The sequence below is a fragment of the Lipophrys pholis genome (genome assembly GCF_963383615.2).
Source record: "Lipophrys pholis genome assembly, chromosome: 12".
Taxonomy (NCBI): Eukaryota; Metazoa; Chordata; class Actinopteri; order Blenniiformes; family Blenniidae; genus Lipophrys; species Lipophrys pholis.
The window spans coordinates 14,553,317-14,572,731 of record NC_137641.1 but is presented as its reverse complement, the minus strand read 5'-3'; the positions used below and the strand labels follow the sequence as shown (position 1 = coordinate 14,572,731).

The 19,415-nt window shown below is 40.6% G+C and overlaps 3 protein-coding genes across 5 annotated transcripts; 2 read left to right on the top strand and 1 right to left on the bottom strand.

Annotated features, from left to right (window-relative positions):
- Window positions 1–2,514: 2,514 nt before the first annotated feature.
- Window positions 2,515–4,995, top strand: ier3ip1 (immediate early response 3 interacting protein 1). The gene is made up of 3 exons (XM_080477742.1): window positions 2,515–2,634; window positions 2,845–2,946; window positions 4,193–4,995. Exons 1-3 carry the CDS (start codon window positions 2,544–2,546, stop codon window positions 4,246–4,248), a joined length of 249 nt encoding a protein of 82 aa, XP_080333868.1. The 5' UTR covers window positions 2,515–2,543; the 3' UTR covers window positions 4,249–4,995.
- A 2,592-nt stretch (window positions 4,996–7,587) lies between these two features.
- hdhd2 (haloacid dehalogenase-like hydrolase domain containing 2) lies at window positions 7,588–13,535 on the top strand. Of its 3 annotated transcripts, none has more exons than XM_080476841.1 (9): window positions 7,588–7,635; window positions 9,361–9,463; window positions 10,055–10,157; window positions 10,222–10,327; window positions 10,523–10,607; window positions 10,806–10,971; window positions 11,161–11,211; window positions 11,475–11,538; window positions 11,731–13,535. In XM_080476841.1, the coding sequence occupies exons 2-9, from the start codon at window positions 9,363–9,365 to the stop codon at window positions 11,832–11,834; spliced, it is 780 nt and encodes a 259-aa protein (XP_080332967.1). In that variant the 5' UTR covers window positions 7,588–7,635; window positions 9,361–9,362; the 3' UTR covers window positions 11,835–13,535. The 3 variants fall into 3 exon arrangements, with proteins under 3 accessions (XP_080332967.1, XP_080332968.1, XP_080332966.1); XM_080476842.1 differs by having other exon boundaries at window positions 7,592–7,635; window positions 10,806–10,924; window positions 11,177–11,211; window positions 11,731–12,806; XM_080476840.1 differs by having other exon boundaries at window positions 7,592–7,635; window positions 10,055–10,163; window positions 11,731–12,806.
- katnal2 (katanin p60 subunit A-like 2) lies at window positions 12,493–19,000 on the bottom strand. The gene is made up of 15 exons (XM_080476839.1): window positions 18,855–19,000; window positions 17,661–17,731; window positions 17,201–17,367; window positions 16,617–16,653; window positions 16,382–16,484; window positions 16,200–16,301; window positions 15,348–15,425; window positions 14,920–15,018; window positions 14,043–14,106; window positions 13,843–13,961; window positions 13,676–13,761; window positions 13,300–13,410; window positions 13,042–13,204; window positions 12,825–12,927; window positions 12,493–12,716 (listed from the first exon to the last, which is right to left on the bottom strand). Exons 1-15 carry the CDS (start codon window positions 18,903–18,905, stop codon window positions 12,580–12,582), a joined length of 1,491 nt encoding a protein of 496 aa, XP_080332965.1. The 5' UTR covers window positions 18,906–19,000; the 3' UTR covers window positions 12,493–12,579.
- Between the last annotated feature and the right edge of the window lie 415 nt (window positions 19,001–19,415).

Below are 19,415 nucleotides of genomic sequence, written 5' to 3'. Positions count from 1 at the left end.
AAAGAATAAAAATGACAACGCTCCCACCTTGTTTATAGAATGAATGAAGTTGTCACACATTAAGAAATGTTATCATCATAAACTGTTAATGCAGATGTATTTCAAAATGTTCTTGTAGTTTCTCTACTATTTATGTGTAAATTAAAAGACTATTAAAAAAAAAGAAAAATGGTCAATTGATTTTCTGAGTTGAAGTTTGTGCCAAATTGAAAGAACTTTTAAACCTTTACAATTTAAACTAGTTTTGAAGTATGTGTACATCACTTTGACAACAATAGCCTCTCTTGTGCTCAGTGTGTCAGTCAGAAAATGAACTGAAGACGGTTCTAACAGAGCAATGTGACGGCTATACTTAAGGTTTTGGATGATTCATAAGAACACAGTTCAGTGAAGCCAAGTGAAACCAATATTTAGCTGTTTATCAAGGCCACATTAAAGAACACAATCACAAGACAAGGAGTCGTTAAGTTCTTTTTCAATGCCTATCCCAGTTGAGTATGGGCCATAGTAGAGTACATCCTGTACAGGTCACCGTCACAGTACTAACCACGTCACAACAATGTGACCCATTTACTCAACATGCTGATGAAACAGAAAATAATCAAAAATAAATCCAGACGCCTGTGATGATTGTGTTACGTTACAGTGTCGGTGTTCATTTTAAAGCCAAAGCTTTAAGTATCAAAATTACTTGGACGTTTTAATTCTGGATGTTCAGTTTTAAAGTCAGCTGCAGGCAAAGTGATGAGGCTGATGTCAAATTACGCACATTTGCGATTACTTATTGGCTGAGTCATCATTCTTTAAAGGATTCTCAAAAAATAGAAAGTGAACTTGGTTATATATAAGTTAAGGTCTTTATAAAGGGCCTGTAGGAAATAAATTACCTGAATGAAAGGTCACTCCGGGGGAAGTTTTGCTTTAAAAAGAATAGGCTTTATGGTTAACCCTTTAGTTTACATTCTGCTACACTCAATACCTACATGGTCTCTAACATCATGTTTTGTTATTTTTGGATCCTTTGAAATTAAGCAAAAACAGATCAAAGTTCTTTGAACAAAAAGCAGAAATCACATGTCTTCTAGCCAAGGAGAGTCCTATTCACCCTGACCACTTGAATCAGGCCAAATGAGTCACAACACCATCTGATGGTACAACCTGGTATTACAAGACAGGACGGAACAGAGCTAACTTGGTCATTTAATCAATGAAATTGCAGCACAGTACAATTTGCCAGGGCTGATATGACATGTGGACCATCCATCCATCCATCCATCCATCCATCCATCCATCCATCCATCCATCCATCCATCCATCCATCCATCCATCCATCCATCCATCCATCCACGCCGTTTATCCTATTCAGGGTCCCAGGGCACCAAGCCCAGCTGACCATGGGCGAGGGCAGGATACACCCTAGACAGGTCTCCAGTCTATCACATCACAAACACACAGAGACAAACAATCTCACACACTCACATTTACACCTACGGGCAGGTTTAGCATGTTTTTTGGACTGTGGGAGTACCGGAGTACCGAGAAGCAACCTGTGCACACACAGGGAGAACATGTAAACACCAGACAGAAAGGCCCCGGCCAGTATTTAAACCTACAACCTTCTTGCTGTGAAATGGGAGCGCTAACCACTGCGCCACCCTGTGGCCCAGTTTTACAGAATATTTTTTTATTGCTGGTGGGAAACAGGGCCTGATGCAAATTTAGATTTGGAGCTTATCATATAAAACCTCAATCTCGCCTGAGCTTGACCGTTAACAATGCTGCAGGGTTACCTGCAAATGTTATTAACACTATGTTTGTTTCGTTAAACCTTTCATGTTCAAAACAGTAGGGTGGCACAGTCCTACTGAACTTGTTCAGGAAAAGTAACACAATACAACACCAGACTCTGTAAAGCAGTAGTCCTGGTTCTTTTAGGGAGTAAACCAGATCATATCCAAGTGCATAAACCCCACACAAGCCTCCAAAAGACCCACCAGGACTCAAACCAGGAGCATTCTTGCAATAAGGGAGGAGTGATAATCATTACATCACTGTGCGTCCCTAAACTGAAATGATAGGACTTAATTTTATTTGCTTGTTATTGTTGTTGTTCATCCATCCATCTTCTATGCCGCTCATGGACAGCCACACACACTCTCATTCACACCTAGGGGCAATTTAGGGTCGCCAGTTAAACTCGCATGCATGTTTTTGGACTGTGGGATTAAACTGGAGTACCTCAGGAAATCCCAGGCACACACTGGGAGAACATGCAACCTCCACACAAAAAGGCCAAGGCCATTCAATACAGATTATAAAGCATTTAAAAAAAAAAAAAAGAAAAAGCCAAATAGAAAGATTGATTTTTGAGTGTCACTGTAACTGAATTTATTGGTTAATATTCAATCAAAATAATTTTTTTTATAACGTTTACAAAAGAATAAAGAATTGTTATTTTTAAGTGACGTAAATTTGTCGTCGTCTTGTTCCTCTTGCACGACATCTGCCACCTCTTTACGGCAGCAAAAGAAGAAAGTGCCAGCATGGCGTTCACGCTCTACTCTCTTATCCAAACTGCTATTTTATGCACGAATGCCATCGCTGTGCTGCACGAGGAGAGATTTCTGAGCAAGAGTACGTGTCCTCCTGTATTTTATTCAATCTGCGTTTCACGTTCTATTGAAATGAGGCTGTTTTCAGGCGGAGAGCTGCTCGCTGGGTGATGTTATCGTGCCACATACACGAGCAGCCTCTCCTCAGGAGATTCGGTCTCGAAATGTTTTTAAAGCTTAAAGCCTCTTCGTGTTCGATTTTTGTCTCCTTACTTTGCCTCTATCTATGCAGTCGGTTGGGGCGTGGATCAGGGAGTTGGAGGTTTTGGGGATGACCCTGGAGTCAAAGCTCAGGTCCTCAATCTCATCCGTTCTGTCCGGACCGTCATGAGAGGTGAGACGAGATTCATGAAAACCCTGTCCTGTACTAGATTATAGTTTATCTTCATATGACAGGATGGTCCTCATGAAACTGTTCACTTTGTATCTCCAGCACAAATCCAGTCTGGATGATGCAGCTCCAGCAGATTCTGGGTTTCATGTAAATCAGTTCAACTCACTGTGCAGATTTACTGAAATGACTGGTTACCTAGTCCAGGACACATTTTAATGTCGAGGCCCAGATACAGCCGAGTTTTGTCTCATTTGAGCCAGAAGCTGAAAATAACATGTATATACATCCATCAAATCTTCTGGTCGCCAAGCTCAGCAAGTGAAGAGGAAGAGATGCTGCAGCGCCTCCAGTGGTGTTTTCTCACTCTGCTGAAAAGTTACTCTGCTACTGAGCTGCTGAGAAAGTTCAATTCTTCCCATATAGTGTCCGGAGTCTTGACGTTCACCCAGCCCTAAGTATTTAGGCAGTTGTATTAATCCATTAATTAATTAATGAATTAATCCTGGAGCTGTACATTCCCCAGCACTCAAGTGTCCTATGACTTCTATTTTACCACTGAGTTATACACAAAGCCCCGTAGTCAAGGAGTTACTTTCTGCTCCATACGTTTAGTAGAAAAGCTCTGAATACTTAATCCACTCCCCCTGTTCTCTTTTAACTTTTGATCACTACAGAAACCAGCTCAGTGTTGCACCACAGCCTCTGAATGATTTCTCTTCTGTCAACTAATTTCTCCAGCGTTTCGTATGCCTGTGCTCGTTCAACATTGCTTGGCTTCACGGAAAACATTGAAAAGTGTCGTCCAAGATCCAAAAGATGATACAAGCTGACAAAAGCAGATTTTCAAACATTCAAATGAGGGTTGAAATTTTAAAAGTTTTGTTATTTTTAACAGGAGCTGTTCATTGTCCCTGTAGCAGAGGTTAAAACATACTTTTCGATGACCTCTAAATGTTGCACTTGCATGACCTGAGTTGTATTTTGTAGTTTTATTTTTTTTTTACCTTCTTCCGTCTCGTTTTTCACCCAAAGGTTTGATTATTGTGAAGCTGCTGAAACACTGAAATAAATTCATGAATGCAGCAACATTCCAGGTTTAATCTGTGGATTTCTAATCACATTTTCTGCACCCGAGTTCATGATTCTCTGCAGAGCATACTCTTTTTTTTTATTTTTATTTTTAAATAAAATGTTCTCAACTGCAGTTATGGAAAACAACACTGTGTTTGTCTTTTTCTCTTTACAGTGCCTTTAATAATAGTAAATTCAGCCTGCATCGTCCTGCTGCTGCTGTTTGGTTGATGGCTGTACACACACACACACACACACACACACACACACACACACACACACACACACACACACACACACACACACACACACACACTCCGTTTCACAGCCTGCCATCGTCCGTCAACAGCAGCATGGATGAGTTTCTCCACAGACCTGGATGAAGAAAAGAAGAAATATCGATCGAACAAACCTGAGAAGATGAAGTGATTCTGTCACCAACTGGTGGAGATTTCTCCTCGTCGATGTCGCACCAAAAAGACTGAACTCATTTCAACATTCAGGAGTCACACATTACCCAGCATGATGATTCCTAAACGTGTTTTGTACCACACCGTGTGTTTTTCCTCACTTTTATCACATTTTTCTGGGATCTATTTTTTTTAATTATTTCTTAATATTTCTTATATATTTGGCGAAAAGCTTATTTGCACAAAGCGGAGGGGGGAAATTCTGGATTTGTTGCATATCGGAACTTTAGAAAACGTTCTGTAAGAAAAGGCTGAACACGTTTGTCACAGTGAAGATATTTCACACACGCAGAGCTCTCACTCTGCATATCCAAGTGTAGAATCTCAATGGAAGTTGGTCTGCGATTGTAAATCATGAGCAACACTTTTAAACACACTAATGTCCTTTTTATATTGTTTACATATAAAATATCCTCGCTGGTGCCACACACACTGAGAGGTACTGTTTTAAAATAAATGTATTATTCTGTTTTAATAAATGATGGCGATGCTTTGGTAATTTCTTGTGAAATTGTTCTGTTTCCTCTCAAAGAGTATGTTGGGATTACTAACCAGAGTAATCTAGTATATCATGAATTCACACACAAGTTTATGTGTCTCCTCTTTTAAACAGCTAATATCTTAACAGGAGAAGCATCAACGTCTCATATCTAACCTATGGCATAATGGTCTTTGTTTAGAATATATATATATATATATATATATATATTTTACATTTTGTTCCCAAACATTCATGATAAAAAAAAAAAACCTCCACAATTCATTAAAAAATATCAAACTGCAAGAAAAGATGCCAAACTATTTGAACAGATGATTTGATGAGTGTCAACTGCAACACATTTGATGAGCAGAGAAAGAAAGTGATATTTCTGGTCTCCATTAATATTTGTGTCATGCGGTTTCTTTTCGGGCTATTTTAATAATATTTTAATATCTCAGTAAATATGAATTTTAAATATCAAAGAAAAGGTCTAAAAAGGCCCAGAAGAAGAGCTGTGCATCAACAAGAATCTTCCGCCCCCATCGTTCATGTCCGAGGTCTTGAGTTTGATCTGGTTATAATCCTGCTTGAAATCTGGTTTCATCTGTTGATGCTCAGTTTCATGTTGCTCACATACTGATGATGCTCAAATATGATTAATTATTGTGTGTACGTGTGTCATGTTCTGTCTCAGTTCAAGTTAACTTTATTGTAAATCCTCTTTTACGTTTACATTGCAGAGATTTTTTCATGTAGGGATTTTACTTAAAACTGAGTTTCTTTGCTGCTTTTATAAGCGTTTGAATACTTTACCACCATCCTGTGTAAATACTGACATACTTCTCTTTAGTCTGTCCTTATCGCTCCTGCTTTCACTACCGATAATCCCCATATGTTGTGAATTATCAGCAGTTCCTATCTCGGTAAGCTCCTCTTTTATTAACATTAGATTTTGCCTCTGAATACATCGGGGTTTGGCCGGGGTGAGGATCTCCTGGAATTAGAAGCATATGTTTATCGGGGAGATTAACACAGTAAAGCCACTTTGATATGTGATTAGTGGGAGTTTAGCTGGAGGCTGAATAAAAATAAAAAACCTGTAAATTCTGCACTTCACAGGTCAGGATGGAGGCAGGTTTGGTGTTTGCTCATGGTAATACTGTGTTGCAGAATTCATTTATTTTACATTTATTGGTGCTCTTATTTATTTAAAAAAGAAAAAAATCTACCTAAGATCAACATAAAGGAGGAAAGGTTGGTTGAATTTAGAGATGAATCTAAAGCAATAAAAAACTTAGATCACTAAACTCTTACATTTGGAAAAAAAACACTGAAGCCCCGATCATATAAAGAGAAAAAAAAAGTACAGTTTCAATTTGAATCCAAATTAAATTTACCAACATTGTTCTTCTACATACATATCCTACATGTTATATATATATATAACATTATATTTATATAATAATAATAAAAAAACTGAATCAAATCCAATTAAACCATCAAAAGACTAAAATTGAAGAATTTCAAAAAAAGTGTAGAAACAGAGAAAATATCATCTAAGAATCTGAACCATCTATCCAGGTTGTGCTTCTCCCCCAAAAGAAGAACAACCCTGATTTAAATATACCTCCACAGTGTGAGATTACCTCCCAACATAATGTTTTCCCCAAAATTTAATCTACACTCCAAAATATTTATTAGAAACCCCCTCAAAAACCGGCCGTTAAAAACAAAACCAGAAACAACAAGAGTGTTATTCTGTGGCGGTAACGTGAAAAGAGGATTTGATCTGTCTGGCATGGCGGGGAGAGAAGGGTTTTTGATAATACCTCCCATCATATTAAATCTATCTGAATGTCCCAAAAGAGCCGCTAATGCGATACATCTGCTGCTTGTTACTGTGATGGGACACATATGTTTTTATTATTATTATAATGAGTGATCTACTGGTTAAGGCTAAACCTCTTAGCTGATTAGGGTGTATCCATTTGTAATAGTAATAATGAAAATCATCATCATCATCATCATCATCATTTATTTATTTATAATTAATAATAGGAAGAACAAGATGAATATTAACAGAAAAGTCCACACATAGCAAAAAACACGATTTTCAAGCATAAAGTTTAGAAAGCTAAATAGAAAAGAAGGAAAAAAAACCCCATTATAATACCAGAACTTAAGTCAAAAAGCTTCAATACTGGAAATACTGACAAAGTCCTCCACATTGTTTGCCCGCATGTAAAAGTTAAAGTTAACCCTCAGTGTGACTGTAATCAGCTTCCCAAAAAACATATCCACATCACTGGACGAAGACTTTTCTAACTTGTTTCTTGTGCTGAGGTACACTGATCTCTTTACATGGCCTAAAATTAACGTTGTTATTTAATCGGTTTATCCGGTTGTAACTGCAACTCATGACACAAATTTGCTTGGAGAGAATTTCTCCAAGCACCTGGAACGTAGTGGGAAGCAACTGTCAAGAAGAAGAAGAAGTAAAAATGAATAACACCTGCCATACTTTGAACATAATCCATAAATGCACGGAGACGAGAGGATGCAGTTGCTTATTTAAACCTGCAGATGGCAGCACCAAGTTGTGAGCAACTAACCGGACACAGGGTTCAAGAAGAAGAAGCCGAGGAGGTAAACAGAGGCTGCTCTCAGGTGAGCTGCAATTTCACGACTTTATTCACACTTTTCAGCTGTTTTGGCTTTTATATGAATGAAACAAAAACACTTTTGTAACATTAATCAAGGAGGCATATAAGCTAATGGAGGATTTCAATGTCGACGCGCGTGTAACCCCCTGTTAGCTGTTTTACCATTTTAGAGAACATCCTGCAGTAGTGATGGTACAAGAAATATGAATAACCAGAGTATGTTTAGAAATTAACTGATTTATTCACAGTTTTATTGCGAGTACTAGACACAAGACAACATTGATCGTCATACTTCAGTCACAATCTGCCTTATTTCTTACTAAATGAAATCAGCTCCAAAACCGAACTGTAAAGTTAAAGCTCGAGGAAACCTGCATGAAATGCTGCAGAAATCAAGTTTACTGAACATCAGTCTGAAGAGAAACACTGCACGAGACAGGATCTCACAGTTCTGTGCTGTTGTTGCAAACTGAAGCACACATTCCAATCTGATTTCTTTTTTTTTTTAACACTTGTGGGTACAAAATTAAAATTAAATGAAATAAAAGGCGTTTGGGGCATTTCACTGTATTTTTGGTAAAGGTCATGAATCCTGTGCAGGGTTGCAGGGCGTTGGACTCAATCCCAGTTTAATATGGTGGAGGGTAGGATACACCCTTCATCACAAGGCAAACACACCAGACAGACAACCACACACACTCATATTCACACCTTGGTGCAAGTTAGGGTCACCAATTAACCTCACGTGCTTTTTTTTGGACTGTGAGGCAGACCAGAGTACCTGGAGGAAACCCACGCACGCACTGGGGAGAACATACAAATTTGAATCCACAATCTTCTCACTGTGGGAGCTAACCACTGTTCCACCGTGTATTTGAATTAGCATTTTATGAGCAAAATGACATTACTAAAAAATACCAATGATGGTGATTTCACAAGAAAATAGGTTCACTTCCCTTATATGGACATTCAAGGGCAAATAATCTGAGTGTGTTTAATAGATTAAAGATCTAGAGTAAAACACACACACACACAGCCAGTTCAGATTTTTGGCATTTCCCTGACAGTTCACTTCCCTGTGATCAGCTCAGATAAAAACAAATGATAGATTTAGTGTGTGTGTGTGTGTGTGTGTGTGTGTGTGTGTGTGTGTGTGTGTGTGTGTGTTCTCAGTGGGCTTTAAGAGTATTAATTGTACCCTCACATTGATAACTACACGACAGAAATGTCTAAATAATAAGGGATAATGCTGTGAAATACAGAAAGAATCCAAAGATCTGGTTTCCAGGCAGAAGCCCACCAGCGCTGGCCTTCACTAATCCTCTCAGTTTGTCCTCGTGTTGCATTGAACAACACAGTAATCTGCTAAATTCTTCCAATGTGATTTATGATTGTAATCTCTAAAATAATACATTATTATGGCAGAATAAGCCTTTTTTTAAAACTGAGTAAAGCTCCGTTTACAGCAGCCTGAGGTCACATTTAGCGGTTTGCAAATTCATAATCAGAGATTGCAGCTCTCTTGATTCCTTCATGTTTTATCTATTATGTGGAACGAACCGACTGTAGTTTCAGTTTCATCTTCACTCATAAGGAATGTAAGACAAAGAAGACTTAAAGGATTATAATGTCATACTTTTGCTAACTAATACTGCACCTATGAACGTAGTTGAGTCCAATGCAAGGTGTCGGTGTCATCATGCACATGTGAAAATGCTTTTCGCTGCAGACATGGCGGGTAGACGAGCTCTGAAGGCGGTGCTTATCGACCTGAGTGGAACTCTCCACATAGAAGACTCCGCAGTGCCCGGAGCTCAGGATGCCCTCAAGAGGTCAGAAACAAATCGAGGAGAACAAACAGCAGCTGGAGATCCAGGAACCCACATTAATGCACCATCAATGGATCTTTGTCTTGAAGAAAATATTATAAGTTTGGAAGCTATAGAATGATGTAAAACTATGAACATAAACAATCCATTTAAAAAGTCAAAAATCAAATCTAAAACAACTTGATAAAGGACAGAGTGCTCTTTGTCCTAATAAAAAAAGCTGGTACACTACATGAATGGTGATTATGTGAAATTGAGAAAATGTCAATTCAGTGTTAAAGAGTAGGGATCATCTGAAATACACAATTAAAAAAGTGAAGAAAACAAAAGTGTTGTAAAGAAGCGAGTGGTGCATTTTTCAGTATCACATTACCTGCAGGCACCACATGAGTAAATCATACAATCTTACTAGTCATTCTTTTGATATCGTTTGTGATGTTAGAATAGTTTATTTTATTCAACATGTATAATTGGAATTCTATCCGCAGCTCAAAGAAATCATAATAAATAAAACCTTCTGCTCTTAGTTCTTTTCCCACTACTGTATCGTTCAGGAAGTGAAATAATGTTCTTCTTGTGCCTCGGCGCCTTCAGCTTACGGCAGGCATCAGTGGCTGTGAAGTTTGTGACCAACACAACAAAGGAGAGCAAGAGGAACTTACTGGAACGACTGCAACGGCTCAACTTCGACCTCCAGGTGAAAGTTCTTCTCTCTTTTGTCGTGTAGAAATACTGTATATACTGTAAATACCACTTTGCAGGAAGAGGAGATCTTCACTTCTCTGAGCGCCGCGAGGAGTCTGTTGGAGCAGAAACAACTCCGACCGCTGCTGCTGGTGGAAGACGGCGCTCTGGAAGACTTCACCGGTAAGACACTGGAAAATGTGAGCGCGAGACACAGATTACATTTTTAAAAAGCGTCGAGTTTGATGGGAAAATTGGAAAAAGTAACAGACACAAGCACTTTTTCTTTTCCTCACGTATTGCTGTTGTTGCGAACACGATCTGATGGCGAATCATTTAATGCTCAGCATTTGCACCACGCCTGTTTTGTCTCTGCAGGCATCAACACATCAGAGCCCAACGCCGTCGTCATCGGACTCGCTCCCGATCACTTCAACTACCAAACCCTTAACAAAGCCTTCAGGTTCGGAAGTCGAGCATGTTCTGTAGTGAGGGCCTTTGTAACATTGGGTCATAAAAAAAATGGAAACAAACTTCAAAATGAAGTAGTATTTTCTGGTTCAGTGTCTCACTTTAAAAGGTCATTGTTGGGATTTAGTGTTTTCCCATTTGAAATATCACTAGTATGTCTTGATGTGTGAATCGATGTGTGTATTTGTAGGATGATCCTGGACGGAGCTCCGCTCATCGCCATCCATAAAGCTCGTTACTACAAGCGTGAGGACGGTTTGGCCCTGGGCCCCGGGCCCTTTGTGACAGGGCTGGAGTACGCCACAGACTGTAAGGCTACTGTAGTGGGGAAACCTGAAAAGACATTTTTTACACAAGTGAGGCTTGTTTTGTTTTTTTAACCTTTTAAACATGACCCACATTAAGTCCTTTAAAAATGCTTTTATATTTATTTTATGACTCATTGCAGTGTTCGATCCATCCTTGTTCTGATTTGATGATGATGGTTTTGAGATGAAGGACTAATGGCTGCCTCTCTTCTCACCCTGTGGTTCTGCTCTTTCAAGGCTCTGTCTGATTTAGGGTGCAGCCCCGCTGAAGCCGTCATGATCGGAGATGTAGGTGTTTTACTGACTGATAAAATTGCTTCCCAGCTGCTTTACTAGTACAGAGCAGCACATGTTAGTTTGACTCACTTTACTTGTTGGATTTATTTTTTTGAACTATTCTTATCATTCGTCTTAATTACAACTTACTGACACGAGTGTTGTTTTACAATCATCATTCGATTCTCTTCCGCTTCACGTTTTCTCAGAAAACTACTGACTCCACTATGCACTGATGTAAATACAAGAAGTCTTCTGTTTTTCTGTTCCTCCAGGATGCCAGAGATGATGTGGGCGGGGCTCAGGATGCAGGGATGTTGGGTATTTTAGTCAGAACTGGTGAGTTGGACAGTCTCTTTCCTTTTGTCTTGAACCTCAGACGTTGTTCAAATATGACCTTGAGAACTTGCACTGCTTTTACTGTAAAACTCCAAAAATAGGAAGACTAGATAATAAGTGAAACACACAAACTGTGCTTCTTTTGGTTTTTTTTACCATCATGGATGCCTCCTCTCTCGTGTTGTGTTCCAGGTAAATACAGACCAGGTGATGAGGATAAAACCAGCCCCGCTCCACATCTGACCTGTGACAGTTTCCCCGACGCTGTTGAACACGTCCTGCAGAACCTGCTGTGATCCAGCGAGCTTTCATTTGCACTGTTAAAGTTGCTGAACATCTTGATCAGTCGAGAACATTAACAGGAGAGTACATATCCTAAAACGTGGCCGTCCAGACGATTTTCATTTTCTAAAGGTGCCTTTAAAAACAAAGGTTTTGCTTCAGTAAGATGTGGGAATTATATCACGAAAACTAACCGGTAATGTTTGTCTTATTTTGTTGGAATCAGTGGTTAAAGAATATATCTGTGCTTTGAGAAAGAAACAACTGACAATGTTCCTTAAAGATCTCCTATACAGCTTTTCAACATTTTCACATGGGTCTTGTTGGTCCAAAAACATTGTATTCAAAGTTTGTTGCCCCAAATCCAGCTTTTCCTTAATTTTCAGCCATTTGAATATTGGATCATAGGAGCTGCATTCAGAATCTGCTGTGTCTGTGTGAGCTGGACTGTCTCCGCCATCACATCTTTCTGATTCACTCGTTGAAGCACATTTTGTAAAAAACATTAAACAAGCCCGGGAGAGAGATGACAGACTTTCTTCACTTGTGGGGCGTCACTCCAGGTATGGGGGACGTATATTAATGTTGGAAAACCATCAGAAAGTGAATTTTGCATCTTGTGACCCCTTTTAAATGATGCTCAAACTGGACAAATAAACCAGAGCTGAGAAGAACTTGCTGAGGTAAATTTAATGACGGGAGCGAAGATGACATTTTGTATGACATTGGTATATGTTGTGTTGTTGCGTCCTTTGAGAGTCATACAGACTCGTACTCCCTCTCCCAGGCTGTGTATCTGTCCATCAGGTTCCTGGCGGAGGGTTTGGTGTGTACGATCACTTCCAAGAAGTCAGCTGTGGTTACAGTCTCCAGCTGGATGGAGGGCATGTCAGTGTCTGTGGTGATACGGATGAGGGCAGAAAGCATGGTGTTCTCTGGTGTTATTTTGTTTAGAAAATAACTAATAAACTCTATCTGTATCTTTGTGTGTGTGTGCATCCTACCGTCCTGGTGTGACTCCAGGGCATGGAAGATCTTGCGAACTGGTCTCATGGCCGCCTCTTTACACACCAATCGGACATCCGAGCCAGAGTAGCCCTCAGTCTCCTGAGCCAGGAAACACACAATGCAAGCGAATGAGGCGCCAACATGATGAAATTAAAGAAAACAACCACAATAGATTAACAGTTCTGCTTTAGTGATTATCAGACTGTGACACACCTCTGACAGCAGCTGGTAATCCAGCACCGTCTGGAGCGCCACCCCTCCTGTAGAGCTGACGGGAGGCAGCCAATGAGAGATCATGGCTTGGCGGGCCAGCATGGAGGGAAGACTAACCAAGATCCTCTTTTCCAACCTCCTCAGCATGGCGTGGTCAAGCTCCCTGATAGAGGAGATGCAACACTTTCCATCAGTATTAACAGAAGGAACTCGCACAGGGAGATTTGTGTTTTTCTTCCTACGATTGAGGTTTGTTACCAAGGCCGGTTGCAGGCAGCGAGTACAAACACGAGGTCGTCTGATCTGGCGAGGCCATCCATCTGAACCAGCAGCTCCGTCTTCATCCTGCGGCTTGCTTCGTGCTCTCCTCTGAAAACACATCAAGTCCATTTGCACACTGCTTCCTACACACACAGGGTTCTTGTGCTTGGTGGGATTGGTTCGATTATGATGTACTCTGGTGTGACGACTGAGCTCAAATAAAAGTCACTTGGAAAATGACAGGTGTGTAAATGAATAGAAATAAGATAGAATGTTCATTTAGGTCTAATCTAGTCAAAGCTTGAGGGGGCCACTATAAAACGGCCAAGGAGCCAGAATCCTGTATTGACTATTACAACAGCGAGGCGCTCACCCCTTACTGTTCTGGCCCATCACTGAGTCCAGCTCGTCCAGGAAGATGGTGGATGGTGCGTGGTACCGGGCCAGCTCAAACAGAACCTGCTCACACATAAAATCACCTGAATATACAAATTGAAGCGTAAACAAGATTGTGTTGTTCCCAGTGAAGTGAGAACCTACCTGGACCAGCTTCTCGGAGTCTCCCCTCCACTTGCTGACGATGCTGGCGGCCGAGATGTTGAAGAAGGTGGTCTTACACTCAGTGGCCACGGCCTTGGCCAGGAGCGTCTTACCTGTGCCTGCGTGAAAATGATCAGAGATGTGACGTCACCTTCTAGGATGTGGCGTGTTTAACCTACGGGTCTGGTCCTTTTTCTTACCCGGTGGACCATAAAGCAGCAAACCCTTCCAGGGAGACAGGATGCCTGTAAACAACTGAGGATACTGTGGAGAGTGAGTGGGGAAAAAAAAGAGTTTAAATGAAAGGAGAAAAGCAATGAGAAACATCTGAATGAAACGACCGCGGCAATAAAACCCGTCTGATTTAAAATAACAGAACTGATAAGTAAAAGTTCAATAGAGGAAATCTTCAAAACTGCAAACACGCATTTCACAAGCTGAGCTGTGTGCAAAGAAAGCAGATAATGTCTGACGAATCGCTGCGAACACCACACACTGCAAATCAGTCTGCATTTCAGGTGGCAAACAGAGGCCAAGTCAAATCACCACGCTGACCTTATACCAAGCAGAATGAATAATAATGGAGGCAAAAGTTAGGGACGGTGGAGATGCGGAGGGACGGTTTTATTCAATAAAACAGGGCGGCAACAAGACCCACAGGCGAGATAGACACATCAGTCCTCATCTTTGTGTGTAAATGTCAAGAGGATGCAGACAACCTGATTTGTTGTCATCATATCCATGAGAAAGGTCTGGGTGATGATGATAGAAGTGTGTATGTTCTGTGTGTGTGTGTGTGCCAGCTTTTATCTACACGCAGAGGCAAAATTGTGTGAACGTGGTATAATAAATTCCACAGGGCATCTCATGTGTGTGTGTTATCTCCCTCCTTGTCTTGTCTATCCATCTATGTATGGGCGCTCGCGTATTATCCCAGGTATGGATTTAATGTCAGTCTAATAGACTGGCCTGACCCCGCTGCCCTCCTTCTCTTTAAGCCCTTTAAAGGAGATGTATTCAGAATCGAAGACGGGCGAGCGACACTGAAATACCAGCTTGCTCGGGTAGCGGCCGCACCTTAATGGGATAAACGACGGCCTCTTTGACTAATCGCTTGGCATCCTCCAGACCGATGATGTCCTCCCACCGCACGTTTGGGCTGTGCAAATAGATGTCCTTTAGTGGACACACACACACACACACACACACACACACACACACACACACACACACACACACACACACACACACACACACACACACACACACACACACACACACACACACACACACACACACACACACACACACACACAAACAGAACACAGAGTGAGGGATGTGGCAGGAGCCTGGGCCTTCATTAATAGGGCAGCTCCATTTATTCATGACGAAGCTCTCTATTGCTCTCTAGTGGACACACTCAGCATTGTCACATAATTTTTAGTGGCACAATTTAAAAGTGTTTGTGTGTATGTGTGTGTGTGTTTGTGTGTGTGTGTGTGTACCCTGCTAATGATAGAAGCCAGTTCCTTCATCTCGCCATTCATCCCTGAAAAGCCACTGAGTGGCTTCAGCAGCCGTTCCTGCAAAATAAAGGCATCACTAAAGTGAAAGGTGTAATACAAGTTTGTTCTCCAGCGACATACACACACATTTGACCCAGCCAAAAACAAACACACACACACAGCATTTGATTCTTGAATGGATGCAGTTTAAGTGAACTTCACATTTATTGGATTTGATGAGTTCATTCCTCAGAAAACGTTTCTTTTTCTTTTTCGTTCAAACAAGCACCACATTGCAAATTAAGTGAAAGATCTGGTGCAGTTGGTTGTAAAAGCCTCCTAGGAATCACATATTTATCCTTTTGGACATCTTCCAGTAAGTCACAGGTGAATAATTAAGAAGCTAAAGACATAAATAGAACACTCCTATGATATTTGAAGCATTGACCAAAGTTCATGAGGAAATAAAATGGGACTTTGTCATTTTTAGTAGCATCTCATTGATAATTGATCAAATCTATAATAAATACAAATGGGATTTATGCACAGAAAAGCACTGGTATATCCTCAACAAATACATTTTAGAATCTATTTACTATATAAATCAGAGAGCACATTTGTGTAGTCTGTCTGTAGCCCCTGATGCTACAGGACAAAACAATGTGCCACCATAACGGCTCTCTAATCTCTAATTTCCCTCTCTTGGGAGATGATTTCCGTTTTTACAATTAAAACTACAAATCCAATCTTCTCTTTCATGATTGGCTTTAAGTACACTTCTCTAACCTGTCAATATGTGTGTATTCACTCTTTTTTGCTCGAGATCTGAGTATCTTTGTGTTATAGCGTTACCTTCCTGTTGTTGACGGTGTCCCCAGCCGGCACATGTCTCAGGGAGGAAACATTGAGACCGAACTCGGTCAACTCCGGTGTAACGGGGGCCCGGCTCTGCTCCTGTAACAAGAGTTATGGCGTCAGAATGATCTACTTTATGGATAGATTAGTAAACGGATTCTTAAAGCTTTGTGCTGCACATTTGGACGGAGAACTGCAATTCTCTTCTTGGTTCCGTTTCCCGACTGAGGACATGAAGCCGGGATGATTTTAGGAAGAGGCTTCACAGCTGAACAGGGACTCCTGAGAAGAAAAGCAACATGATGAAAATATATATATATATATATTTTTTTTTGCAATATAATTTATGGATAATGTGAAACAAAAGTTCTGAAATGAAACTCAACGTTTGATATAAAAGCTGGACTGACTCACCTCTTGACTCCACCACTTTTTGTGTGTCTCTCCTCACCTGCACACAAAATAATGATAGAAAAGAACAAAGTGTCCAATAAGTTAAAATATATAAAGACTCTCACGATGTATTGCACAAAATAATGATTTTTAGTTGAGGGTCAGACGTCTGGTTTTTCACATGATATATTATTGAGGCTTGTTGGGATCTGGAGAAAATAAAAACTGTCCTGGGGATGATTAAATCAATTAATTGGAAATACCTGTTAAGTGTTGAGAAGTTTGCACTTGTGTTTTTTTTTTTAAGGAAATGTAATGTATTTTTTTTTTTTATCTTGCCTCAACTACACTTACAATGAATTATGCTGTGTGTAATTAAAGAATTTGAACATATTATTTATAATGTGTTTTACTCATTAATAATCCTAATCATTAAGGAAAGAAAGTCGTGCAGGAGAAAGGGCTCGTGTGAACCTTGCTTGCCGCCGGCCCTAAACTTCTCCACTGACAGCTCTGGTTAAAGATTTAGAGCATTTAGATTAAAATCATGCCCACAAAGCCTAAAAATGTCAGTGTTGCTCTGAGTTCTGGACATGCGTTCGTACCCGCCTCCGCTCCTCTTCGGATGAGTTTGGGATATTTCTGGAACTTTACGAAGTGATAGCTCTCGTACTCCATCAACACCATCTCCAGATCAATGTTGTCACAGACCTCGAACCTCTTCGCGCCGCCATTCGTCTCCTGGTCCAAGGCCAGCGCTGCCGCCACGTAGCTGGTGGACCCACAGAAAGGCCCACACATTTTGTAAAGATCAAGAAGGAACACGACCGAGGTCAACCATGTCCGCTGTCCCCTATAATTGACTCTCAATGGCTTTTCTTGATGAATTGCTTGCCACACACACACTCACACACACGGACACACACACACGGACACACACACACACGGACACACACACACACACACACATATGACCTTTAGAAGGCTGGTTGCGATGAAGAAACTGAAATGCGAATTTCTGCCGCAACAATAAAACTAACGAGTGAATCTAAACTCCCAACTGACCCTTGTTCAAGCAGGTGGTGATAGATGAGGATGAGGAGGTTCTTCTTCCTCGTCTCGGTCTTCAGTTCGTCCTATTCGACGGACACACAAACACGAACGTCAGTCGTGAGGCGCAGCGGCATCCCACAGACGTCTGTTGTACAATGATCCACAGCGATGATGGAAGAAACACTGACTTGTTACTGTAAAGAGTGTCAATCTTCTGTATGGCTTTATTCAACTCAGCATAAATAAGATGAGCGCACTTACCACTACATCAATGAATGATTTCCTTAGTTTGTTGTGAGTGAACTTAAACGCTAAAAGTGAGACAGCTGAAGAGACTACAGCCTTACTGGAAATACAACACAGTAATTGAATAGTTCATACACACCAACAGAATAGAAATCTCATACAGCCAGGCTCAAGGTGTTGGTTTGTTTTAACAAGACATATAAAGGTCGAAGCAGAGTTGATTTCACGTGTCACATGAAATGTAGAAACCATATGATGATAATATAGGAATATCACAGAGCAGGATTACATCATCGGTAGGGTGAAAGTAACGTGTCTCATGTTATCCGGTCACGTTAATATGTGGCAAAAACGTTGTGTTGATAAAGTATTAGATCTTCCAAATTGAAAAAAAAGCAATCGTAAAACTCTTTGATCACTGTATATTTGATTTCCGTTTTTTATTTTATTATATTAAGTGGAAACAATAAAATGGAAAATCCATTTCAGCTCTGCAAAAAAAAGAAAAGAAAAAAGAAAACCAACCCAGAAAATATCCCACACTTTCACTATGGATGAAATTAAGAAAAAGGTTTCATGTTCTGAGATTTGCTATGAAAAAATGTGCGCTTCATTGAAGGGTGGAGAGACATTGGTGTCCAGCAGAGGGCGCCAAACCACCATAAATAAAACCACCGGTAACCAGGCAACCGCTGGACACAGATTAATACTGTGGTCTTGTTTAATGAATGTCAAACTACCATGGCGGACTAAGTGCTACACCTACGACTGTTTTCCAGGACTTTGCCTTTTTATACATGTGTACAATAAATAAAGCAGTGCCTAAATACTCACTATCAACCACTGTGTGCCATTTTAGGCGGTCAATGCTACTTAATGAGCTTAAGTTGAAAGCTTGCTGACGGTTTCCTCAGAGAAGTTGTTGGAAAATAAGACAAACATTAGCTGTGGTTCACTCACCGCCTCCCGGGCTTGATGGGCGATTTTCACTGATTGATACGAGAGCTCCATTGTTGTGAGAAGTTAGTGAGTCCGTGTGTTGGCCGGTTGTTGAAGCATGCTACCCATGTCCGCAAGGTACGCGTGACGTCAAAATCATCATCCGCCCCCGTGCGCGAGTGTCCGCTCCGACCCGTCTGCGGTCGACCGCGCGCAGCCCAAATTTTGTGACCCTCTAAAACCTTTGTCTTTATTCTTTATACATTTAGATGACGTCTCCAGAGTGTATATAGTCAGTTTTGTGGTTTCACTCATCTTCCATTCAGCTCTTCAAATCCTTTACTTTGTCCAGCATGCAAGTGCACCTGAACTAAACTATTTCCATAGCAATTCACTGAAATCCAGGACTAAGTATCGCGCTGTGAATTGAAATTATTAAAGGTATGAATTCCAGTATTGCTTATAGGATGTTCATAACAAGCTAGTGAACACCCTTCAACTGAAGGAGCTTCTTGTTTATGTTTTGCATTTACAGCCACCAGTTTTTGACATGGGCTTGCAATAAGGTTTCATCATTCCACC

Bases quoted from the DNA above. Each gene is read 5' to 3' on its own strand.
- katnal2 (XM_080476839.1), bottom strand. From the start codon at position 18,905: ATGGAGCTCTCGTATCAATCAGTGAAAATCGCCCATCAAGCCCGGGAG. The intron at 16,485-16,616 runs GTGAGTCAGTCC...TTTTCTTCTCAG, and splicing joins AAAAGTGGTGGAGTCAAGAG to GAGTCCCTGTTCAGCTGTGA. The intron at 12,928-13,041 runs GTGTGTCACAGT...TTCCTGGCTCAG, and splicing joins ATTACCAGCTGCTGTCAGAG to GAGACTGAGGGCTACTCTGG.
- ier3ip1 (XM_080477742.1), top strand. From the start codon at position 2,544: ATGGCGTTCACGCTCTACTCTCTTATCCAAACTGCTATTTTATGCACG. The intron at 2,635-2,844 runs GTACGTGTCCTC...CTATCTATGCAG, and splicing joins GGAGAGATTTCTGAGCAAGA to TCGGTTGGGGCGTGGATCAG. The intron at 2,947-4,192 runs GTGAGACGAGAT...TTCTCTTTACAG, and splicing joins TGTCCGGACCGTCATGAGAG to TGCCTTTAATAATAGTAAAT.
- hdhd2 (XM_080476840.1), top strand. From the start codon at position 9,363: ATGGCGGGTAGACGAGCTCTGAAGGCGGTGCTTATCGACCTGAGTGGA. The intron at 10,608-10,805 runs GTTCGGAAGTCG...GTGTATTTGTAG, and splicing joins ACCCTTAACAAAGCCTTCAG to GATGATCCTGGACGGAGCTC. The intron at 11,212-11,474 runs GTAGGTGTTTTA...CTGTTCCTCCAG, and splicing joins AAGCCGTCATGATCGGAGAT to GATGCCAGAGATGATGTGGG.